This window comes from Tiliqua scincoides, chromosome 10 (assembly GCF_035046505.1).
Source record: "Tiliqua scincoides isolate rTilSci1 chromosome 10, rTilSci1.hap2, whole genome shotgun sequence".
Taxonomy (NCBI): domain Eukaryota; kingdom Metazoa; phylum Chordata; class Lepidosauria; order Squamata; family Scincidae; genus Tiliqua; species Tiliqua scincoides.
In genome coordinates this window covers 4,720,196-4,745,906 of record NC_089830.1, presented here as the reverse complement: position 1 = coordinate 4,745,906, position 25,711 = coordinate 4,720,196, and the positions used below count along the sequence as shown (strand labels likewise).

The following is a 25,711-nucleotide window of genomic DNA, read 5'->3' as shown; positions in this document are numbered from 1 at the left end:
CTCTTCTTTTTCAAATCCAGGGAATGGGAGAAGCAGAGGCAGCCAGCACACCACCAAGTAATGGGATCAACATGTGCAGCAGTGGGGTGGGGCCAACATGTGACATGCCACTGCCACTGAGTGCCACATGCACTGAGAGGCCTTGGGCCTGTTAGTCTGCATTTCAGAACCTAACAAAGGTTTTTGTGGGGTTGCCAAATTCAGCACTGGATGGCGTGATTTTAACACAGCAACCCTAAGTATGTGTGCAAGGAAGGATCCTCCACTAAGCTTAATAGGAGATCTAACTGTAAGACTCGCACAAACATGATAATTTCACCCAGTGCAGCTTCTTCCATGACTCAGTACTATAAAGAAAGAAGTTGCACATGCTAGAATTTTCTCTTCTCTGTTAAAGAAAGCACCAGCAGCAGCTATTAAAAGCACAGGAGCTGCCTCCTTGATTGAGCCTGGCCAGGGAGTGCTGAATGTTTCCCCCTTTTAGAGTCTAACAACAGGATTTCCCCCCCTAAACTGTCAATCACTTTAAGCCTCTTTTTATATGTCCCTTAAAAACAACCGTTGGATTCGAATGGCTGGATTTGATAACGGCCTGATGCCAATTGGCAAGCAGGTGGCATCTAACTTCCCTACAAATCAGGTCAATTGGGTTGTCATGGTGAAAGACTGTGATCTCCTAAAGAATGGTATTATCAGATTATGAGTGAAGAGATTCCAATGGGAGAGATGGCAGGATGTGGGGCAGGTGACATGGTCTGGTGGTTTGGATCCACTACATGGCCCTGCTTCTCTCTCTCTCTCTCTCTCTCTCTCTCTCACACACACACACACACACACACACACACACACCCTGCTACCTTCTCCCTTTCTCACTCTGAAATCCTCCAGCAGTTAGCACTGGTGCTAGGAAGAGACAGGCCTATGGTTCAGATGCAAAGGGAGTAGGTGGTGACCTCTAAATGCTTGCTGAAATAAAGATGGATGGCTTCTGTAGGCTGGTGACTGCTTGCCCTCAAACTTCCAATGGACATATTACATGGAATGACGTGGTCAGAGGGCTGCATCTAGAGTCTACACCAGAGGTGCCCAAACCCCGGCCCTGGGGCCACCTGCGGCCCTCGAGGACTCCCAATCTGGCCTGCGGGGAGCTCCCAGTCTCCAATGAGCCTCTGTTCCTCCGGAGACTTGCTGGAGCCCGCACTGGCCCAATGCAACTGCTCTCAGCATGACGGCCAACCTCTTGCGTGAGCTGTGGGTTGAGGGTTCCTTCCACTGCTTGCTGTTTCACAACTGTGATGCAGCAGCGGCAGCAAAGGAAAGGACGGCCTTGCTTTGTGCAAGACCTTGCTTTTATAGGCCTTGAGTTATTGCAAGACCTTCATTCATTCATCAAAGTTCCATCTCTAATATATTAATTTATGTAAATTTATTCAAATTTGAAATGTAAATCAATTCTTTTTTTTTATTCCCAGCCCCCAACACAGTTTCAGAGAGATGATGTGGCCCTCCTGCCAAAAAGTTTGGACACCCCTGGTCTAGACCAATGATTTCAACCAGTGGTACAGGTTCCACCAGTGGTACTTGAGATGTTGGTACCTGCAGGAATTCCAGACACCTGCTGCCCAATAGTGAGACCAGTAATGCAACATGACAAACAGTGATAGGAGGTCTGGCAGGCACAGCTACAAAGTAATAATAATAATAATAATAATAATAATAATAATAATAATAATAATAATAATAATAATAATAATACAGGTATTTATATACCGCCTTTCTAGGTCCTCAGATTTCTCCTTAGACTTTATTCAAGGTGGTTTACATAGCATAGGCAGGCTAATTTAAGTCTCCGCAGGGATTTTTACAATTGAAAGAAGGCTCTATATTTCAAGAGCTACAACAATTCAGATGTTTTGTTCTGATCTGGCCTCCATCCTCCCACGCTCAGAGCAGATGGAATAGCTCGGCTCAGCTTGTCAGCTGCTTCAAGGTCGCACGGTGCCGGTGGCCTCGAACTGGCGACCTTCAGACGTTATCTTCAGGCAAACGGAGGCTCAACCCTCTACACCAGACCTCCTGCCCTTTTGCTTGCTCGAAAAAGCCCTCCTGTCCATCCTGAGCTTCTTACTGGTGTTTGTTGCATTGCATCTGACCTCCCACCATTTATTTCCAGTGGTACTTCCAATAGGTGGACCATGCGAATGGTGTGGTGGACCATGCGACCATGGTATGGCAGGGGACAAATGTTGAGAAATGCTGTCTAGACTGTTCTCCTTCTGACTGCAGGTGTGGGATCATATTCTAGAATGCTTCCCCACAACAATCTACAAAAATCTCCACTGCATGTTGTAGAAGAGTGCACTGGAGGAAAAAGGTTCAATGCAGCGAACCTCCCTGGTTTGCTGGTCTACTGTGCACTGTTGATTTTTTTGTATGGGGGAGGATTCCAAAATGAGCTCCCACTTGCAAGTTCAGGTGGAGCAGCCCAGAATCTGGACACCTCACTCCACCTGGTAATAAATACCAGGGGCTAGAGAGAAATGTGCTTAGCAGAGTTGAATGTCAACAACCAAGGCTTGACAGCACAATCCCATGTATGTCTACTCAGAAGTAAGCCCTATTGTGTTGTTGGGCTTACTCCCAGGAAAGTGTGCATAGGGTTGCAGCCTGAGCATCACAACTAGTTGGGGAAAAAAGAGGCCACACGTGTGTGAATGGACAACCCTTTAAAGTCTGACAAAGGGTGCTAGGATGCCAAGAATAACAGAGTCCCCTTAGGGGACACCAGACTCACTGCTGGGGACTGAGAAAGTGGTTAACAGATCATCAGGACCTACTGGGGATCTTGTGTAAAGCTGGAGAAGATTCTTACAAGTCGGTGGCAGCATGCAAGCCTGTGCTGTATGACTTCACGTACTGAAATGCTGAATAAAATGTCACACTTTACATTTCAGTCTCTGATTAAATTGCTGCCATCAGATATTAGAAACATACAGAAGAGGGATCTGGGAATAGTTATATTGGAAAGGAATTGAGTTGAAATATATCAGGAAAGCAATAAAATGCCTGTAACTGAAGCACAGTATCAAGTGATGTCTCGATGGTACCTGAATCCACAACACCTTGATTGGGCAGGCTGGACAAACACAAATAAGTGCTCTGCAGAAGTCACAGATTTGGTGCACATGTGATGGTACAGTCCAATTCTAAACAATATTAACAATCCCAGGGAGAAGACTGAAATCTGACATGCTAGTGTTATTTAATAAGAAGAAGTTGTTCCGCTTTACTCTGCACTGGTTAGACCTCACCTGGAGTATTATGTGCAATTCTGGGCACCCCACTTCCAAGAAAGCTGCAGCCAAACTGGAGCAGGTTCAGAGGAAAGAACTGTTATTTCTGTCCTTTAATACAGTGGTTCTCACACATTTAGCATAAAGCCACATTTAGACACACTTTTTAGAATGATAATCTGTCAGGACCCACCAGAAGTGATGTCATGGCTGGAAGTGACATTAGCAGGCAGGAAAATTTTTCACAATTCTACCCACACTTACCCAGGAGTAAGTTCCATTAATTATCATTGTTAAAAGAATATACCTAGTAGCTTGTTAAAAGGGCAGGTCTGTAACATTTCCCCAAATGTAGTCACATCCCATGGTAGAATCAAGTCAAATACATTAAAAATAAAATATTGAAATGTCTGGAGACCTACCTGAAATCGGCTCACGACTCACCTAGTGGGTCCGGACCCACAGTTTGAGAAACACTACTTTAATAAATCCCATCTATTTACAGCTGTGTGGATTATTGGAACCACGGAAGGGGGAAACTGGTGGTAAATAGGACTGGCTTCCGGTGAGTTGGTCTTAAGCTACCCTGATGCCCATTGAGTGTACCTGGCATCCTACTGCAAGCTGAGTAGGGACTCTGGCTGGGAAGCCAAAGCTTTGGAGGGCAAAATTGACCTGTTGGTATGGTCTGTGAGTTCAAGTTGAGAGAGCAACTGGCAGTGACCAGAAGCTGATTGAGTAATTAGAGGGTGTTTGGGTTATTGTCCTGCTAATTGCCTGACTTGTGAAAAGCTTCTGCCCACCTGCCTATGACAAGTTCCACTCAGTATAATAGGACTTGCCCCCCTATGGTCTTCAGTCACAAAGTTTACAAATGCCTGGTGCAGGTAGACCACTTAACTGTGGTTAGTGTTAACCATGCTTTGTTACCATAGTTAATATCGCAGATATGCAGCTAAACCTTGTTTTATCTTGCCAAGGGAAATGCTGTTCCTGGAGAATGGGTTTAGGGAGGCACAATCCTGGTGTGATTGTCACCTTGCAAGTGGAGAGCCTGGGAAATCACCTTAACCATGGTTTGCTTGATGCAGACAGAATGATATATCCTGGTTAATGAATTATTTTGCATCATGGTTCATGGCCAATTCTTAACAATGGTTAAGCATCATGTCCTCATAAGGCCGTGGGTAGCTTTGTGGTTGGCCAGATGTGCCATTAGGATGAATTATCTGAATGGGGAATCTGCACAGCAAATAGCAACAGTATTATTAAACTATATTTCCCTACCTCCTTCCATGATGTAGCCATAGGGGAGTTAAATCACTGTCATATAGATTCAGCTTTAGCTCTCTCTTCGTATAACACAGACATCAAACACAGAGCACTTCTGAAGCCCGACTAATTAAAACCCTGCCTTGATGGAATGTCTGCCTCCTGTTTCAAAGGAAGTGCGGATGTCAGAGGCATATTTTCAAAGGTAGCTCGTGTGGAACAGGGCTCTTAAGAGGACCAGGACGAATCCTGCACAGGAATGGTTCCCGGTGAGACGGAAAGAAAACCCAGCAGGAGCAAGCTGCACAGTGATCCTCGATCTGAGGCGAGACAGTTAATTTTCCACAAAAGAAACTGAGTTGTCTTCCTCCTTCTGGGTCAAAGAGGACTGTCCATCAGCCATGGTCAGAAACCACAACCTGAATGTGACTGAGGACTGTGTATTGCAGTTGCCTAGCAACCTCCAAAGAGCATCTCCACTTTTCCCTCAAAACTAGCAAGTCTAGGGTAGTGGTTCCCAACCTTTCCCGAAAAAAAGGGACCACTGAGTGTGTGCAGGGTGGTGGTGGTGGTGAGTTGGCAGTGACTGCACTGGGTTCATGCCACTCCCACTGCACCAACTAAGAAAAAAAGGGGGTTCAGGACTTTCCCGGTGGCGGTGATGGTGAGGAGAACCTGGGTTTTGTGGTGTCTCCAACCAACACAGTAGACTCAAAAGAAAACTGCTTTTTTCAGGTTGGGAACCACTGCTTTTGGGCTCCAGCATGGCTGTGGAACGCAGCCATGCAGGAATAGCAAGATTAAGCCAAGGCAAAGGAGGAAGAGTCTTATGGCCCGGGAGAGGCTGAGTGCAAGCCCAAGAGATATAAGAATATTGAAGAGATCCAGATGTTTGACGGGATAAGGCCAAAAGGGGCCCACCTAGACTGGCAACCCATTTCCCACAGTGGCCCACCAGATGCCACTCTGGAAAGCCCACAGTCAGGAGATAAAGTTGTACCCGTCTTCCACTATGGCAGTTCCCCTGCAACTGGATTCAGAGGCCAAGTTCTGCTGAACTTGGAGGGAGTGCATAGCCACCAAGATCAGCAGCCACAGGTAGACTTGCCCTCTCTAAATGTACCTAATCCTTTCAAAGCCAGATTTTTTCATCACTCAGCATAGCCAGGAAGTCTGTTTCATTGAGATTACTGATGTCATGAACCATTGCTGTCCTAGAAACCCCACCTCTCCTCTTCCATCTCAGATCCTTTGATCCCACCTCTCAAAACTGGTTTTCTCTATGTCCATATAAGCCTGCTTCCAGAAGACAGCATTCCATGCATTGGGCAAAAATTTGCAAATAGAGCAGGATGAAAAATAGAGTTGCATTTCAATTGTTGAATTTCTCCTTCATGCAGTGGAGGCCCATATACAAGCATTAGTTGCTACTGTGGAGTCCTGGGGCTACCTTATTTATTGAAAATATTTCTAGCCTGCCTTTCCCTTTCCCAGTGGATTAGCTGGACTTTTTGCTCCGAACTGGGCCTTGTGCCTAAGGGCCCCCCGCACTAGGGTAAAAACAAAAATTAATATTTTTCACCAAAACATTTCACAGTCACTAAAACAAGTGGTTTTCTAACCACTTCCTTTTCAAAGGTCATCTATGCATTTTTTTTTCTTTCCTTGCAGGTTTTCAGGCACGCAATTTTATATTAAAATGTGCTTGGATCCATTTTGGTCCATTAGCTCAGACGCACTTTTTAAGAGCACATTTGGATTGCATTCCTTTCTACCATATTAAGTCTATGATAAATTTTATTTTCATCTCCAAGATTCTACAGACCTTGGCTGTGAACCTAAAAAATGTTTCCAATTCTGCCCCGCAGCACCTATGGTCAGCTCTGTTCATTGGGGGGCAACTAACAGAAAAAGGGGGGGATCCACAATAATATATTCAAACAACTGGGGGCTATGCCTTCTGGGCGGGCTGGGCAAGGAATTCCACAGACAAATTACACAATCAGATTGACTCGCTGGCCGTAACAATGGCAGGCCCAGGGTCCCTCTGGTCCAGCTTCCTGTCTCTCGCAGAGGCCCCCCAGATGTCTCAGGGAGCCCCCAAGGCAACAAGAGACCAATCCCCTTGGAAAGGCCTCTAGGCCAAGTGCCATCCTGTAGCAAGGAGTTCCACAGACCAACTGGGAAAAGACTGGCCTCTTGCCGGGAGTGGAGGTGGGCAGGACCGCGCAGCATCCCCAGCGCAGCGTCCCTCCGGGGCATCCGCAGCATCCCCGGCGCGGCATCCGCAGCAGCCAATGAGAGCGCGGGGAGGAAAGGGTTCTTGGGGGCCGCGCCTTCTGGGCGGGGCGTGGGCGGGGGGGCCCGGCTGGCTGGCTGCTTGCGGGCACCAGTCGCTGGTTGGCCGGCGGGAGGGCGGGCAGCCGGAGGCAGGATGGAGCGGGCGGCGGAGGGAGGCTGACCCCGGCCGAGGCGCAGGGCGAGCAGCGGAGCCGCAGGCAGGAGGGACCAGCGGGCGGGGGGCGCAGCGAGAGACCAGGGTAGCGCAGCGAGGAGGAGGAGGAGGCGGCGCGGGGGGATCCCCTCCAAGGCATCCGGGGCAGAGGAGGGGGTGGGGGTGTCCAGGCACGGCTGAGTCTCGGGGGACACCCCCCTCCCCAGGCTGAGCTGCAGTCCTGCGCACACTCTCCTGGGAGTAAGCTCCACTGACTCTAATGGGACTTACTTCTGAGTAGACAGGCATAGGGTTGGGCTGTAAGGCTGCAATCCTATCCGCACTTTCCTGAGAGTAAGCTCCGTTCACTCGGCTGGGACATACTTCTGAGTAGACAGGCATAGGGTTGGGCTGTAAGGCTGCAATTCCATCCACACTTCCCCGGGAGTAAGCCCCATTCACTCTGATGGGACTTCTGAGTAGACAGGTGTAGGATTGGGAGGTGGTGACACCTCCCAGGCAGCTTACAAAGAGGGGCGGAGACTAAGTGGGTCCATGTGCAGGGAGAGGTCGAGAGGGGTCTCTGTGGCACCTGGGGCACATTTGCGTTGGCAGGGCAGCTGGGAAGCCCAGTCTCAGCAGGGGCAGGCAAAGATGGGACCCCCAACTGCTGCTTCTGGGCAGTCCTTCCCCCAGGGCAGGAGAAGGAGCAGGGGTGACCCTTAGCTTGGGTCCTCGGAAGGTGAGAGTGGGGAAGAGGTGGATGCCTCAGTGACCTTGCCGCTGTCCCAGCGACAGAGTTCCTTCAGGTGGCAGTGTCCGAGATCCACGGAGCTGTGTGACAAGGGACAGCAGAGCCAGTTCTGTAGTCACACACACCCCAAACATCTACAGTAGCAAAGGCCAAACCACAAACTGGGCAAGAGAGTGGACGCAGTAAAACAACACTGAGAACGTTATCTGGAGGAGAAGGAAAATAGGACAGCCTCTTTGAGGATTAAATAAATAAACCTCCCCAGGAAGTGGCTGGGGGTGAAAAAAATAATCACAGCTCCTGGTGGTGAGAGGCCGAAATAAACACAGCATTGTGGAAAAGCAGCGCTGAGTCCTTGGCTGGCCTCAGATGGCACCAGGGTCATGACGGCTGCAGATCTCGGTGAGCTGCGATGCTGTCTGAGCAGCGGCCAACCTTGCAATTAAAACTCTTGCAGAAGGAGAGGCTGGAAAACTGAACTTGCCGAGCAGGAGTGGCAGACAAGCTGGGGGGTGTGTGTGTGTGTGTGTGTGTGTGCAGACGTCAGGAGATGGAGAAAGAACTGGAAAGGTTCACGCAGTCCTCCGAAGCTCTCCGAGAGAAGAAGCCGCCTGCAGAATGAGTGGCAGCTTCTCCAGTTATGAGACTTGGCTCCTGCTAACTACCAGTGGGTTTCATTTTGCCTTCTGAGCCTGCCGGAATGGTTTCCCTTCCTGGATCTGTTTGTTGACCAAGCTGGCCTCCCTTTTTCCCAGTAAAGAGTCCGGGTTCTGCAGGAACCTATGCAGGCCAGGAAAAAATACATTTTCATGACTTTCTTGGCCACTTGGCTTCTGCTCTTCTTCTTTGGAGGGGACCAGATCAGACGCCTCGCCTTCCTCTCCAGCAAGAGAGCTGGAGTGCTGAAGAGCTGGCCCCGCTGGGCAGACGGGTTTCTCCTGAAGAGCTTTGCCGATCCCGAGGAACTTCAGTGTGAGGATGGAGACTACTCCACGCAGTCTCCCAAAGCCCGGCAAAATTTGAGAAGAAGCATCTACAAGAAAAGTCGGTGCCGCATGGACACCTGCTTTGATTTTTCCAAGTGCAGGGAGCACGGGTTCAAAGTCTTTGTCTACCCCCTGGAAAGGGGGGACCCTGTGTCGGAAAGCTACCTCAAAATCATCACCTCCCTTGAAGAGTCGCGGTACTACACCTCCAATCCGGAGGAAGCCTGTCTCTTTGTCCTGAACATCGATACCCTGGATAGGGACCACCTCTCCATCCAGTACGTCCACAATATCAATGAAAAAATCCAAGGCTTCCCTCTGTGGAATGACGGCCAAAACCATTTGATCTTTAACCTTTATTCGGGCACGTGGCCCAATTACACAGAGGATTTGGGCTTTGACATTGGCCAGGCGATCCTCGCCAAAGCCAGCTTTTATGTGGAGAACTTCCGGCCTGGTTTTGACATCTCCATCCCCTTGTTTTCCAAGGACCATCCCCAGAAAGGTGGGGAGAGAGGGTGGCTGTACAAGACCTCTCTTCCTCCCAAGAAGAAGTACCTCTTGGTCTTTAAAGGGAAGAGATACTTGACGGGCATTGGCTCCGACACGCGGAATGCGCTTCACCATATCCACAACGGCAAGGATATCATTTCCCTGACCACCTGTAAACACGGCAAAGACTGGGAGAAGCACAAGGACAAGCGGTGTGACAAGGACAATCTCGACTATGAAAAGTAAGTGTTTTCAAAGTTCTTTCTCTGGAGCCGGCCCTGCCATGAGTCAAGTTGAGCTGACAGCCTCAGGGGGTAGATTTTGGGTGCCGTTAAGAGTGGCATGGGGTGGGACACAGACGCTTTTGGACACGGAGCATGATCCGCTGGAAACTTCTGCACAAGGCTCATTGATAGTACCGTGAGCTTGGCAAGACTCTGCTTCCCTTTCCATGAGGGTTGTGCAACTGATTGGGCCTCATATTAATTAGTGTGTGTGTGTATGTGTGTGTGAGGTGCAGTTTTGATTTTCCTCCTCCGGCACCAAGCTGCTTGGGCAAGCCCTGCATAGAGCAATCCTTTATATTTTAAATTGCTTAGGCAGAGAGACTTGTGCAGTGAGGGAAAGCGAAGAATCAGCAAAGAAAAATGCAAGTACTGTAGAATTTCCATGATCAAAAGCTAGAATAGCATGAAAGCCCTCATTATCTAGGTTTGCAGCAGGACCCCCTGGGTGTGGCTACATGTCAGCAGCCTAACCCTGTGTGGATATCATTGGGCTGTTTCTCCAAACTTCTGGGACTTGGTCTTGGTCAGTACTCCCAAGTCTTCATCCTGCAACCCTTCCTGCTGCCAGGGCTCGGCTCAGGCATGCGTGTGAAGTGATCTTAAAGAGGAGAGTGCCTCTGATCACATGCAGAGTCCTTTCCTCTCATTGTTGAGCAACCATATCCAATTGCTATGTTGCTGAGGGCATCTTTGCTGGAGTGGGGGCTTCCAAACGCAGCCCTTTGCACATCTTCATTGAAAGGCTTGCAAGCATTGGATGGCTGCAGTATTTTACATGTCCTGCAAAGGACAGGCAAAAATATTGCCATCTGGCCTATCTCAGTGGCCAAGATGGCTCAGCAAAGCTTAGACTAGACATACAACACGGGCTTCTTTCTTTCTCAGAAGAGTTCAGTGTGGCTGAAAAGCTTGGTCTAAGCCAGGGGTCTCCAAACCCCGGCCAGGGGGCCAGATGTGGCCCACGGCAAGGCTCTATCCGGCCCACGGCAAACCTCTTGTCCCCTGAAAGCCTCTGGCCCGCTCAACTGAACACGACCAGAACTGTGCTCTGATTGTGTCTGGAGGGTGTTCTGAGGGCCAGAGAGGTTGAATGAATGAGCCAATTCATTCGTTTATTCACTCATCTAAGTTCTATCTCTATTTAAATTTTATATTTAAATCCGGCCCTCAACACCACGCCAGATATCTGATGCGGCCCTCTGGCCAAAAAGTTTGGAGACCCCTGGTCTAAGCAGTTATAGCGCTAATTGGCCTTAATAAAAGGATTGCTGTACTTGCTCAGTACATTTTGCTTAACCCTGGAGGCCGCACTTGGGCTAATCTTAAGCTAATCTGCATATATTGGCTTTTACACAAATTAGAATGATTTGCAAATGATTTTTGGAAAGGAGCAGAGTGCCTAGCTCTTTATCGTCCACAAAAGACTGATCTCCCTTCTGGAATTAGTGGTCCCCTTGGGTCAGTACTCCCAACATCTTTCATCAAGGTCTGAAATGCGTTCAGTGTATTTTTGCTTCTTGCCACTGGATTTCCGAGAGTTGAGCTTTTCAGGCGCTAAAAAATTTTTTTTTCCCCCAAGTGTGAGAACCAGAGCCATGCTTTTAACTTAAAGGCATTTAAATTTTCAGCTCCCTTTTTCAGGGTTCTGACAAGTGTCCCAGGGCAAGAACAAATGCCGTGGTCTGCAATGCTGGTTCAATGTGTGTTTACTCAGCCCCACAGTGCTCAGTGGCATCTGCTTTCCGAGAAGGTGTGTCCAGGGCTGCCGCGTTTACTCAGCCCCACAGTGCTCAGTGGCATCTGCTTTCCGAGAAGGTGTGTCCAGGGCCGCCGCCGCCGTACTGATTCAGGGAGAAAGAACTAAGCACACGAATCAGGTTTCGTGAATGGCCGGGGTTGTGCTCTGTCACGCTGAACACTCATTGAATGCTCAGTCCCACTGGAGTCAGTGGGAGTGACTTCTGAGGAAACCTGTAATGCAGGGGTGCTCGCACTTTTTTGCCTCGAGAGCTACTTTGAAACCCAGCAAGGCCCGGAGATCTACCAGTTTTTTTTTACAATGTTCGCGCCATCATAACATATAACATTTATGTGTACAATGTATGTTGGTGTACCTTGAGCCCCACTGAGTATAACAGGACTTACTCCTGAGTAGACATGCTTAGGATTAGGCTGTGAGGCTGCAATCCTAGCCACACTTACCTGGGAGTAAGCCCCATTGAGTACAATGGGCCTTACTCCCGGCGTTTCCTCCCAGAGGCACCTGAAGGGGGGGGTCGGCACTCCACGATCTACTCGTTTTGCCTCGTGATCTACCGGTAGGTCGCGATCCACCTATTGAGCACCCCTGCGTAATGTGTTTCTTCAAAGCTGATTGATCAGGGAGGCTCTTGGTCCAGCCAGATCCACTGTGTCTGACTATTTGAAGAAAGGCCTCCTCTGTTTCTGGTGCTGCCAGTTTTGAAGAAGGTGTCTCTCCTCCCACCCACCCCCCGCATTTGCTCTAATGGAGAGTAAGCAAGAAGGAACCCAATGGAGCAAACAGGTTGACTGTAGGCCACCTGGCATGTAGGCAACAGGCAGGCAGTGAAAAGCTACATGTTGCCCATGTAGGCAACAGGCAGGTGCAGGGTGCGGGGGACCTCCTCCAGCAGCTTACTGCCTCCCCCATCCACCCTCTTGAAGCAGCCACTTTACCCCATCTAATTATTATTTATTATTATTATTTATTAACAGTATTTATATACCGCTTTTCAACTAAAAGTTCACAAAGCGGTTTACAGAGAAAAATCAAATAACTAAATAACTAAATGGGTGGGTTGGTCCTGCACTGGATTCACTGCTCAAAGTAGTTGCTTCAATGTGCCTCATGGCGTCACTAGGGGATGCGGAGGGTGCAGACCTTATCAGGTGACACCCTGGGGGGGGTGGCACCACTAGTGGTCACAACTGTGAAAACTGGGTATTTACAAATAATACCATCATGTTATATGTCCTTGGGAAGGTAATTTCATGTACTGAAACAAGCCATGTTGAATTATCTGTATGCTATCAAATGTCACGGCCAATTAACCAGAGAAGGAAAGCACAACTGCCTTATTTAACAAAAATTGATTTCTTTAACTCAGAACTGATCAATGAGACTGATTGTTCCGAGAGCCAGTGAGGTGCTATTATGACACAGCAGGGAACCTATCAGTCTGAGTCAGCTCTCATTTCCATGGATCAGAGCTAATACTAGAACTCTTACTCATTTGTGTGAATGTCATCAAGTTGACCGCTGGTTTTGTGGTGCTTACTGATGTGTTGTTCTTTATTAAAATAAAGTGAATGGGGTTTGCACCAACGCTAGTGATGTCACTGCATTTCGGCTGTGCGGCTGATATTGCAATTTATTCTGTATGGTCTGGTACCATCATGAGGATGACACAGTGAGCTCTTGCACCGGGTGACACAAACCCAAGACTCCTCTGGTGACCTGTGGCAAGGGGGTTCCCTGTCTTAAAGGGGCTGTTAGTAGAGCAAGAAATGCAAGGGAGACTCCAGCAAAAAGGCACAGGGAGAGATGCGACCCCCACGGCGAAATTGAACAGTGCCATCTCCTGAATGATGCTATTAAGAATGGTTGGCGACCTTCAGTCTCGAAAGACTATGGCGTAAGCCTATAGCACCCGGTATTCCCAGGCGGTCTCCCATCCGAGTACTAACCAGGCCTGACCCTGCTTAGCTTCCGAGATCATGGTAGAAGCCTACAGCACCCGGCATTCCCAGGCGGTCTCCCATCCAAGTACTAACCAGGCCTGACCCTGCTTAGCTTCCGAGATCATGGTATAAGCCTACAGCACCCGGCATTCCCAGGCGGTCTCCCATCCAAGTACTAACCAGGCCTGACCCTGCTTAGCTTCCCAGATCATGGTATAAGCCTACAGCACCCGGCATTCCCAGGCGGTCTCCCATCCAAGTACTAACCAGGCCTGACCCTGCTTAGCTTCCCAGATCATGGTATAAGCCTACAGCACCCGGTATTCCCAGGCGGTCTCCCATCCAAGTACTAACCAGGCCTGATCCTGCTTAGCTTCTAAGATCAGTCAAGATCAGACATGTGCAGGGTAATATTACTGCGAGCATCTTCAGGGCAGGGGGACCACGTGGTCTCCTTAGTTTCTTCCTTGCATTCTGCAAACCGTGTGTTTTATCATGTTCTTGATATTTTTGTTACTGTTGGAAAGTGATATATAACTATGCATGATAATACAGTAAGTTTAATGCATTTTATTAGCAAGGCTCAAGTGGCTTTTTGCTCAGCTGGTGTGCAAAGGATGCGGAGCAGGGATATAAACTATCACAGTCTAAGTTCTGCTACATGAGCTCATGCACCCAAAAGACCCAGTCCCTGGACAGCCATGTAGATAAAATGAGTTCTAGACATGTTGTTTACTGAGATATATAGTCTTCCTCCCCCCACCTCTCCTGAAGGCTTGGGGTGGATAGAGGGGGGAAAAAAGTCATTTCTCTGCAGGATATACAAGAGGAGTTTGTTATTGAACCTAAAAAATCTTGAAATTTGCAACTGGTGTTGCTATAGGACCTTTTAACAAATGGGGAATATTTTCTGTGATCATGACTACATAGCCAAATAGATGACTGAGGGCCCAATCCTATCCAATTTTCCAGCACCAGTGTAGCCACAATGCAACTCCAAGGTAAGGGAGCACATGTTCCCATACCTTAAGGAGGCCTCTGTGACTACTGCCTCACCACAAGATGCAGTGCATTACCCATTGGCACAGCTGCAAATTGGATAGAATTTGTCCCTGAGACTGCAATCCTATCCACACTTACCTGGGAGTAAGCCTAGTGAGACTTACATCTGAGTAGTCATGCATAGGATTGGGCTGTGAATTGATGGAAGTGTTCAGATATTTAGGGATTCCCCAGCATATAGGCCAGACAATTGAGCAAAACTGGCACCCATTATTCTTGGATGTGGTTTGTTTTCACCTAGTTTCCAGCCACAGTGAATCATCCCTCTGTGGTCATTGTCTGAGAGTAATTATTTGATTGGACTCAACCTGGATAAAGTTAGCTCTTTGGGCCAGCACACACATGCCAGGAGGTTTGATGATGTAATGCAACATAGTGTAGCCAAATGTGTGAACCGCTCTGTGTTCACAAGGCACATTTGTGTTTGAGATGATGCGCAAAGATGAGGCCATTTGTTCTGCGATGGTTCGTTCACAGTCACACAGGACCCAGTGAAATCTGATTAATCTGCCTGGGTCTCTGCGGAATTGCTCTGTAATTTAAAGGTCACTTTCTCTTAAGCATCTGTGTGTGCGTACATATAAATAAAAAGCCCTATGCCATCTTCTTATCTGCTTGGAATCACAGCATGCAAATTAGTAAGGCACATTTGTATATTCCTGGTGTGGTTTTTGGTCCTTTTTTATGTTCGTGTTTAGTGTTGTATGAAACTGGGTGGCTAAAACAGAATAACTGGATATGTAATACATTCAGAGGCTGAAATCCAGCTTTGCTAGACTATCAGGAGGAAAATACAAATTGGGAAACGGCTTAAAAGAAAAATGGTTTGGGGGAAAGGTAAAAACGGCAGCCTGGTTTGGTAGGAGGGCGAGTTTCTGAGGATGGCAGACAGAGGCTGCATCTTAATGGCATTATAATCATGGTTATTGAGAGGCAAGTCGCAGTCAAATTCTCAGCCTCTGCACAGACATTAGAGTGTGTGGCCTACATTAGCAATGACGTTGAAGGCAGCTGAGTGTGTGATTGCCAGGTGCTTCGGCTACCCCTGTTGACCACAGACAGTTCCTATTTTCTGGAACTTGACACCAGCAAATCAGACTGCAGTCCCTGTTTTGTCTTTCAGGGAGATGTTGAAGATTCTTTTGAAAATGCTGCTCGTTTGTTTGCACCTGAACAAACACAGGGGCAGCACACTCACGCCACACCCGTGCCACTGGCACTTGTGAGCAACCCAGGTTTCAGCTCTCCGCCCCTGGTGTTAAATATCTGGGTGAACAGAAGCTGCTTCCAATCAGATAAAGGGCTGGTTGGGATGATAAGTCTAATTGTTCTCGCTAAGTTGCTAAGGAGGAACATGGGCGCATGTTTCCTTCTCACTGTGGTATAATGGTATACTGTACAGCCGAAGCAGAGCCACACAGCAGGTGGAGTGACTAGACTGCCTCTCACACGCAGTTATAAACTACCATAGTGGATTTGAGGGACGGACTGTCTGAACCTCCCCTTCTCACACACAGTGGGGTAGCTAGAGGGGGTGTAAAGCACTAAGAGCATAAGAACAGCCCCACTGGATCAGGCCATAGGCCCATCTAGTCCAGCTTCCTGTATCTCACAGCGGCCCACCAAATGCCCCAGGGAGCGCACCAGATAACAAGAGACCTGCAAGGCCTCCTGGGAATTGTAGTTTAAGAACATAAGAACAGCCCCACTGGATCAGGCCACAGGCCCATCTAGTCCAGCTTCCTGTATCTCACAGCGGCCCACCAAATGCCCCAGGGAGCGCACCAGATAACAAGAGACCTGCAAGGCTTCCTGGGAATTGTAGTTTAAGAACATAAGAACAGCCCCACTGGATCAGGCCATAGGCCCATCTAGTCCAGCTTCCTGTATCTCACAGCGGCCCACCAAATGCCCCAGGGAGCGCACCAGATAACAAGGGACCTGCAAGGCCTCCTGGGAATTGTAGTTTAAGAACATAAGAACAGCCCCACTGGATCAGGCCACAGGCCCATCTAGTCCAGCTTCCTGTATCTCACAGCGGCCCACCAAATGCCCCAGGGAGCACACCAGATAACAAGAGACCTGCAATGCTTCCTGGGAATTGTAGTTAAGAACATGAGAACAGCCCCACTGGATCAGGCCACAGGCCCGTCTAGTCCAGCTTCCTGTATCCCACAGCGGCCCACCAAATGCCCCAGGGAGCACACCAGATAACAAGAGACCTGCAAGGCTTCCTGGGAATTGTAGTTAAGAGCATAAGAACAGCCCCACTGGCTCAGGCCATAGGCCCGTCTAGTCCAGCTTCCTGTATCTCACAGCAGCCCACCAAATGCCCCAGGGAGCACACCAGATAACAAGAGACCTCATCCTGGTGCCCTCCCTTGCATCTGGCCTTCTGACATAGCCCATTTCTAAAATCAGGAGGTTGCGCATACACATCATGGCTTGTACCCCGTAATGGATTTTTCCTCCAGAAATTTGTCCAATCCCCTTTTAAAGGCGTCCAGGCTAGACGCCATCACCACATCCTGTGGCAAGGAGTTCCACAGACCAACCACACGCTGAGTAAAGAAATATTTTCTTTTGTCTGTCCTAACCCGCCCAACACTCAATTTTAGTGGATGTCCCCTGGTTCTGGTGTTATGTGAGAGTGTAAAGAGCAACTCTCTATCCACTCTGTCCATCCCCTGCATAATTTTGTATGTCTCAATCATGTCCCCCCTGAGGCGTCTCTTTTCTAGGCTGAAGAGGCCCAAATGCCAAAGAGGATCCTCTGCCTGAGACCCCAAATTGTCATTGGGTAACCCTGGAGAGACATTTTTGCTGTGTAAAATTTGCTATACTGCCTTTTCCTATGGGTGAGACCCAACACTCACCTGCCTTCTCCCAGGTGGGTTTCCCGCATCCTACTCTGATGGCCTCTCTATTGTGTGGGGGAATTTGGGTCACCAAGGAAGGCCCCCTGGGATGGGTGTCACTCCAGTCACACGCATTGCTTAGTGTTAGGTTGCCCTGGGAGGTTAAATGAGAGGCGAAGGAGGGATCATGTGCATTGGTTGAGCCAGGGAGACAACTATGTCACTGCAGGGCTGGGAAGGGTCTCCAGAGGGTTCAATAAATTTTACAGTCTTTCAGGTTCCACAAGGCTCTTTTCTTTTTTGTATCGACTGCAAGGGACTAATAGGGCTGCCCTTCTGGAATGTACCACATGGGAGTGTTCCCCAAAGGCTTTCTGTGTGTCCCTGCTGTGTTGTACCTTCGGGCAGAGACTGGGAAAGATGCCGGGAATCTGAATTATTTGCTCTTGGGACGCCTTTCCAGTCCCACCTTCTTACTGTTGCAGGTTACAGGCAAGGATGAAAATGGACACCAGGAGGTTTCAAGGAAAACAAGCTTTATTTCTTTCAGCCAGCTGCTGGTCACAGAGGAATCATTTCCAAAGTCTGTGACCCCGATTCTTTCGGGGTTTTGAGTTGATATACAAACAAACTTTCATTGTAAAGCATTGGCTGGACTTCTGATTGGCACAATGCAAATTGCAGAGCCTTGGATACATTCTGGTCCAACAAGAAGCTGACGGAACATACCAAGATCCAGGTCTACAGAGCTTGCATCCTGAGTACACTTCTGTACTACAGCAAGTCATGGACTCTTCGCTCACAACCGGAGAGGAAACTGAACCCTTTCCACATGCGCTGCCTCCGATGCATCACCTGGCAGGACAAAGTTCCAAACAACACACTCCAGGAACGTGCTGGAATCCCTAGCATGTATACACTGCTGAAACAGAGACGCCTGTGTTGGCTCGGTCATGTCGTGAGAATGGATGATGGCCGGATCCCAAAGGATCTCCTCTATGGAGAACTCATGCAAGGAAAGTGCCCTACAGGTAGACCACAGCTGCGATACAAGGACATCTGCAGGGATCTGAAGGCCTTAGGAGTGGACCTCCACAAGTGGGAAACCCTGGCCTCTGAGCGGCCCTCTTGGAGGCAGGCTGTGCAGCATGGCCTTTCCCAGTTTGAAGAGACACTTGGCCAACAGTCTGAGGCTATGAGGCAAAGAAGGAAGGCCCATAGCCAGGGAGACAGACCAGGGACAGACTGCACTTGCTCCCAGTGTGGAAGGGTTTGTCACTCCCGAATTGGCCTTTTCAGCCACACTAGACGCTGTTCCAGAACCACCTTTCAGAGCGCGATACCAGAGTCTTTCGAGACTGAAGGTTGCAAAAAAAAAAAAAAAAAAGGATACATTCTTGATTGGCAAACAGCATAATCGGGACGTTTTGTCCCTGCCTACACAGCCCACTACTCAAATTCCGCGCTGCATGCTCTTACTAAATATGGCACTTTAGAAACATCTAAAATCTTTCTTACTGTAAAAAATCCCCTTCTTCTCTTCCCTGTAATGGCTAATAGCACGCTGGAAAAAGTCTCTTTTCTCCTCTTACCACTTGTCTGTTGCGGTTAGCTAGCTGTTTCCTGTTTTTTCAGGTACCAGCTGCAACACGACTTCTGTTTTAACACAGACACGAAAGGGTATTCAAGGGGCATCTTTTAAAATATCTTTTTGACCCAAGCAGGTCAAGCACAGAGCCTAACTTTGGCCAAAGCACCCTGCTTATGCTCACAGCTAGGCCCAAATGGGGGGCCTGAATGGGTCCATACGCTCTAAATTCTGGGGGCTTTCCTCACACTACGAGCATCCCTAGTGCTCTGGCCTTCCCCTTCGTCACTGCAGTTGGTGAATTGCAAAGCGAGCTTTACTTCCTCCCATGAACTTTGAAATCAGCCAGATGAGATAATGTGTCTGTTGGAACAGCTGAGAGAAGCCGATTCAATTTGTGCTTAGGCCGAGTGAGTGAGTGAGTGAGTGAGTGAGTGAGAGATCCCATTTGCTTGTCATTTCTAGTGTCTGGATGTAACGTCACACAGCATCACATCACAACTGAGCTGCTGCAGCAGGCTGAAGTTGGTCACTCCAAAGGCAAGGGCCCTGGTGGAATCTGCTGCCCTGGGAGTATGGCCTTGCATGGGCCATTAAGGCGAGAGGGCTGTGACTAGAGGCATCGCAATGGATGGAAAAGTCGTCCTTCTCGATGTTTGTGAGTGAGCCCAGGTGCACACCTTGCATGTGTTTTGAGTTGCCAGCTGAACCTGGAATACAAGCAAGCCTGGTCTGCAGAAATTAGCTGCTGATGGTTTTTCACAGCATGGAGATAAACACCATGACTGTCTGTGCATCGCATCACATCTAACAGTATCAACAGTATTTATTAACAGTAGATGCAGAGGGAACTTTTGCTTTTAGTTATTAATCTTATTGTCGGTGCCCAAGGTGGCATTTATTTAGGTTACATGAAAGGGGCAATCTCTGTAACCGAGTAAAAAGAGGAAGCAGGTTAGCAAGCCAGTTGCATGTTAAATGAGAACTCAGCGTTCCTGGAATTCTGGCAGTGATCTATGTCTATGTCATCATTGCTGTGTGTCCGAAAAAGGCACAGGGCTCTGGTGTAGCAACTGAGGAGGAATTATTGGAGTAGCAGAGAATGGCGCTAGAGCATTTCTAGTGCTGTATCCTACCCCTGTCCTCTACACTTCTTCCTCCGATCTATTCTCTTTTGCCTTTTTGAATGGGGGTGGGGGGTGGGTGGGAGGTTTGGTGGTAGAAGAGAGTGGGTAGACAGAGGGGGGCACCCCTGCCAATCTGCCAGCCGAGACTATTGCCTGGGCTGGCCTTACATGACGAAGTTAAAAGTATACCAGATAAGCACAGTGACAATAGTCCCAATATCAGGCATTTTTGGGTGAACTTGTTATCACTGGCTCTTAAGTCAGAAATTTGATTAAGCTGGGCTTAGATTAGGCTTGATTTTTATGCTGATCTGTCTTTGTGGTTAATTTTTTTTTTTTAATTGATGAGTGCTTCTGTTTTCTTTCTGTTCATCTCAATAAGCCGCCTTGGGAAAGTGATATTTTTAAATACGTGATATAAATGCCTAGCTTGCCTCAGCCTTGCCTCAACCTATAAATGCCTCAACCTTGCTAATTGAGCAAGGAGGCATCTTTCAGAACGTTGCTCCTCTTTTATCTAGCAGGGAAGGACGAACTTTCCCTCCTCACCCCAGTGTAGCATTTTTCCTTGTGGCCGTTTGCTGGTGTTTTCCCTGGGTCTTTTTAGATTGTGAGCCCTTGTGGGACAAGGAACCATTGATTTATTTTCCTGTGTCAACTGCTTTGTGAATTTGTTTGCTGAAAAGCAGCACAGTAGGTAAATAGTAATAAGTTAATTGTAATCAATAATAAAACAAATAAAGAAGACTGCAAACTGCTCTCCCCACGCCCTTGCCCTGCTCAAATCCATTTCTGGACCTCCTGGCCAGATCAGCTGTGGGAACACCCCATTCTCTCCTTTGCCCTCTGGCAGGCTCCTTATATTCCTCCAGGGTGGCTGCTAACACTTTGCCCTGGAACTATTTTGGGCTCCTTCATACTCCCAGGAATTAATTAAAAGCAAATCTAAAATGAAGGGTTTTTATTTCTTCCAGGCGATGGGGCACCCGGAGGAATGCAGCAATGCTTCTCATGCATTATGAGGCGGGCCGTCGCCTGGCACTCAGCCATTCTTTCTTGGACAATTGCACATCACTTGCGCAAGTGTCTCAGACAGGGCGTCCTCCTTGCCAGGTTTCACATCCTAGTTTGAGGCTCAGACACTCTTGCCCCCCCTTTTTTTCCTCATTCCTCTCTGAGAATATTTTTCAGTGGAGTTTGTGTAGTGTGAGTGAGTAAGTCAGTGAGGTTGCAATCAGTGGCATAGCTAGAGGGGGTACAAAGCACTAAGTTCTGCAGGGAGCCTAACCATTGCAGGGTGCAAGCGGTCCCTCCCCCTCCCCTTTGGAGCCATTCTGGGTGCAGGGAGCAAAAGGAGGCAATTCGGAGGCAAATGCAACCCTATTTTTCTTCTTTGCCCTCACTGTCCTTGGCCTCACTTATCCTCACTGCTTGCAGTTTAAACCTGTTGGCTGAAGCGGGGAAATGGGGGTGGAATCAGCCCAGGATTCTTAGCTAGTTATTGCGGCAATGAAGACAGGAGGGAGGGGGCAGGAGATCTGAGCCCAAGACCCCTGAGCCAGAGTCCCTTGAGGGACCAGCCTTGGCCGAAACCTGTTGTGTCCGTCCCCCTGAATCCATACCTTGGCACCAGCAATGGGTCAGGAGGAGTGCACTGAAGGGCCAAGCCCTCCATGATCCTTCAACCCTGCAGGCAGAGAGGTAGCTCCTAGGAAGGGAAGTATGTCTGGGCTTGGTGTATTGGAGACTTCATTCCTTCTCTGGCCTGCGTTGGAGCAAGTTGCTCCCTTGGAGCTCTCCACTGTTTTGCAGCCTTGCCGTGCCAACACCTGCTCAGGGGGCAGATCAGGACAAATGGGAGCACCCCCCCCCCCCGCTGCAGAAGAAGGGCGGGCCCAAGTCCAACCTGTGCCTGAGGCAGCACCTCACCTGGCAGTGTGCAGTTGCCACACCAACTCCTCCTCCTCCTCCTCTGTGGGTTTGAGAAGGACAAGGGGAAATGGGGTGAGAGAGGAAGTGCGCAGGAGAAGCTACTCAAACCCACCACTTTCCTCTCTTCCACACTTCCTTTTTCGTTCCAAGACGGGAGTTAAGATAGTGCAGCTGCCACAAAACAATTGGGGAAGAGACTATTGGGAGGGGGATCTTCTGGAATTACTGGGTGAGGGCAGAGTCGCTGCTGGAGACTCCCTGGCGAGTCTCGTTGCAGCTAATTGCGCCTCGCTGGAGGATGCAGTCGTGGGTATCGTTTCCGTGGCAGCTGGTCTCTTGGAAAAAGAGAAACCGACCAGATTTGCCTATCTTCTGTCCAGCCACCTGCAGAAAACAGAATAGTGGTGATCTAAGAGCCACCATATGTCTTTTAATGAAAGCTTCACTTCCAGTAGATTTGTCTCAGGGTAAACGCAGGGCACTCGGCGAGAAGGAGGAAGGCGGGATCAGATGGAGAGCCGCTAATCTCCAGGCAGTGGGAAAGCGAGTGCTGATTAAAGAGACTGACCTGATGGCCCAGGATGAGATTTTGGAATGTGGGTTTCTTGATGCCCAATCTGTGTCTTAATATATCTGAGCTTCCAGGAGTTGGGGGTGGGGGAATGTAATCTTTTGGGCTGTGTGGAGTCTCTCTCTGTATTACATTTGGAGGATAGCATAAGCTGTGGATCAGTGGTGTCATGGGGGGGGGAGGATGAACCGCACCTGGTGATACCCTCGGGTGCATGTGTGATAACACTATTAGGCGAAATTGTGAAATTCTTGGTAGTTTCAAAGTTATAGCCAAATAACCAGAAAAGGAAAACACAACCGCCTTATGTAACAAAAAGTGGATTTTTTTTTAAAACGCACCAATGAGAGTGATGGTTCCAAGAGCTAACGTGGTGTTGTTATGACACAACCGGGAACCAGTAAGGTGTTAGTATGACTCAGCTCTCATTTCCATGGATCAGAGCTAATACTAGAACTTTTATTCAGTTGTGTGAGTGTCATCAAGTTGGCCATTGGTTTTTTGTTGGTTACTGAACAGTTGGGTGACCTTTACTGTTACATAGTTTAAAAAAAAATAAAGTTAAGGGGGGGGGTGACACCAGCCCTAGTGATGCCACTGCATTTAGACTGTGTGTATGATCTTGTAATTGATTCTGCATGGTTTGGTATGGGAGGAGGTCCATCTTGGGGGTGATGCAATGAGCTCTTGGGCCAGGTGAGGCGAACCCTAGTGACACCTCTGCTGTAAATACCCAGGTAACTCCTGCATCAGATACTAAAGCGGAGTAAGAACGTCAAGGGCTTGGAAAAGCTCTTCTCACCCATTATCTCAGTAGCCCTTTCAACTTCCTAGCAAGCTAGGGCAGTATAAGGAAAAGATCCCAGGGGCCAGTTGTGCAGAAAAAAGCTGCTTCTTTTATGTTCAACTTGTTCTGGGTTCGTAGTAAACATGTATTCTCAGTCATTCCCTCTCCCCAGGGAACCCTTGGGGTGGTTGTTTTGTGCCGGGTGTCAGGGTGCCCTGATGGAGAATTCTCAGATCCTATGCCAAGGAACGTTCCCAGACTTCTTTGGGAACAGGCAGGGGCTGGTGCCGTAGCGATGGGGGGGGATTTTGCATGCCGCCTCAGCTGCTAGGAAGTCTGAGGCTGCTTCATGTGCCAGGTGGCGTACGGCACATGAAGTAGAGCTTTCAGCCAGGCATGATGTTGCTGGTGGATGCCGAGGTGCTTAACTGTGGTGTGAAAATAACCGTGTCACAAATATTGCTCAAGTGTCTGTTTTCTTCACTGAAATGTTGGAGAACATGCATGTGATTCCGTGGTAGGAAGCCTTGTGGATACCTGAGTCTCAAATAAGTTCAATCCCCAGCATAGGGTCGATGCTAAGTCCTCGCTTAATTTGCACAGTTTGCACCCTCTTGTGAAAAGGTGAAATACAGCATGTAGTGGGAAGAGATTTTTCTACGCAGCTCTTTCGGCTTTTTTCTCATGTGCTTTTAATGACTCTTTGAATTCTTCCTGTTCGTTCAGGATTTTTTAGAGGGCTGAGTGAATACTGTCTTGCTGAAAGGCCACCAAGAGCTTGCGGCTAAGGCTAGATCTGTGTGTGCTGTGAAACGAAGTGGTAGAGTCCTGAGTGAGCTGTACCACTTTAGAATGTGGGAGGTGGAAGGTCTGTTTTTCATGTTCTCTTACACTGGAAAATCTTTCAAGTCGATAATTACCACATCTAGAGGAAGATTGTAGCCCAACCTTCGCTTGCCTTTTTTCTTTTTTCTTTATCCCAAAATGTGATGCATGTCCCCCTACTGCAGTCTGAAGAGGAGCAGTCTGTTCTCCTATCTTACCTCTTTTGACTGCTGGAGTGTAGATCCAGACTGCTGCTTGTCTACCTGGGTCTGAATTAAAGGGTTGGGGTGGTGATGGTGCGAAGCTTATACTGAGGGATGTCCAGCAGTGGCATTCCTGGCCACTGTGCTACTCAGGGGCACACCTCCAGGGATGCCACCCCCACCTGGAAGCACACCCCCAAGCCTGGTGCCTGGGGTAATTGGCCCCCTTGGCCCCCCTCAGGTATGCCACTGATGTCCAGCATCCCCTTCTAAACAATTTCCTGGATACTTTGGGGGAAATCTATGGTAGTTAAACTAGTATAAAACAAACCAAGTTTGTAGCTTAGATACATTCAGTGCAAAAAGAAAATCCAGGTAGTTAAATTTTTTGTGATACTTTGAAGACTAGCAAATTATAGGAAAGAAATGGTCTTCTTCCTTCTACCTAGGGACACATGCGCAGTGTGGACACACACAAGCAGAGCTGTCTGAGTAGCAGTGAAAGAGCCTTTAAGCTGCAAGAACTCATTCAAACTCGATTAACCCTGCATGACTTTAGAATGCCCAGGGATGCTTATCCCGCCTGGTTTTCATTGGACAGAGACTTTGCAAGGCACTGTGTCTCTGATTTGGGAAAGTCTACATGGCAACCCTGGTGAAACAGAGATAAGGAGAAGGCCAGGCTGCTATACAACCTGTGCTCTCAGTCCTAAATGGAGGGCCATGACGGCCTCAGGAGCTGTTGCTCAAGCCTCTACTTCCTGTACAGAGAGCCCGATCGAACAAGGGTGGCAAATCTTTCAATTTAATTCCCAGGATTGCACAGAATAAAGATAGTGGAGGAACCATAACCCCACAATTAGAGTCTCTAGTAAGACTCCCCCACGGCCTTGAAGCTCACGTCCTTGGGAAGGGGGAATAACTGTTCAACCGGGTGCAACTGGAGGTGAACCAGCCTGTGATTTAAGAGCATCAAACAGCTCCAGCCCAAGTCGTCCTAATGCTTGAGGTGGCCAAAATGTTGCCAGGGCAGTACATCAGCCACCAATCCTTCCATCCCCCTGGATTTGAAAAAGGAGAGGGGAATGGGCTGTAAGAGGGAATGTGGAAGACCCCCAGTCTCCTCTGCTCCACACTTCCTCTTCCGCTCCATTGTCTTCTTTCTTTTCCAGCCCAGGGAGTGGAACTGTACCAATGGAGGTGAGTGAGTGGCTGGTGGTTGGTGCCCTCTAGAACTCTGCTGCCTGAGGCAACTGCCTCAGTCAGCCTCATGTATGGACCCGCCCTGGCAGGAAAAAGATACAGTTCTCTCCCTCTCTCATGTAGGAATTGAATTGTCTTCAGTATTGTGCCTCCTGCTGTCTGAATGTATATCTCATCCCCTGACATAATCAGTTTGTAGTGCTGATGGGGATCCATCCATCACACACAACAGAAGAATTTGCTGGGTCAGAGAATCCCACTGGAGTTAGCAAAACGCCTGTTGTCCCTGTGCTGTTGTGACAAAATAATAAATAACGCCATTTCCTCCACACTGA

The 25,711-nt window shown here is 48.5% G+C and overlaps 1 protein-coding gene and 1 pseudogene across 1 annotated transcript in view; one reads left to right on the top strand and one right to left on the bottom strand.

Moving 5' to 3' along the window:
* The first annotated feature begins 8,343 nt into the window (after positions 1-8,343).
* EXTL1 (exostosin like glycosyltransferase 1) overlaps positions 8,344-25,711 on the top strand; it is a 57,358-nt gene continuing 39,990 nt past the window's right edge. Inside the window, exon 1 of the mRNA XM_066638492.1 lies at positions 8,344-9,473. Coding sequence (XP_066494589.1) covers positions 8,536-9,473 — 938 coding nt within the window. The 5' untranslated portion in view covers positions 8,344-8,535. The remainder of the gene's footprint in view (positions 9,474-25,711) is intronic.
* On the bottom strand, positions 13,526-13,644 carry LOC136661843 (5S ribosomal RNA; annotated as a pseudogene).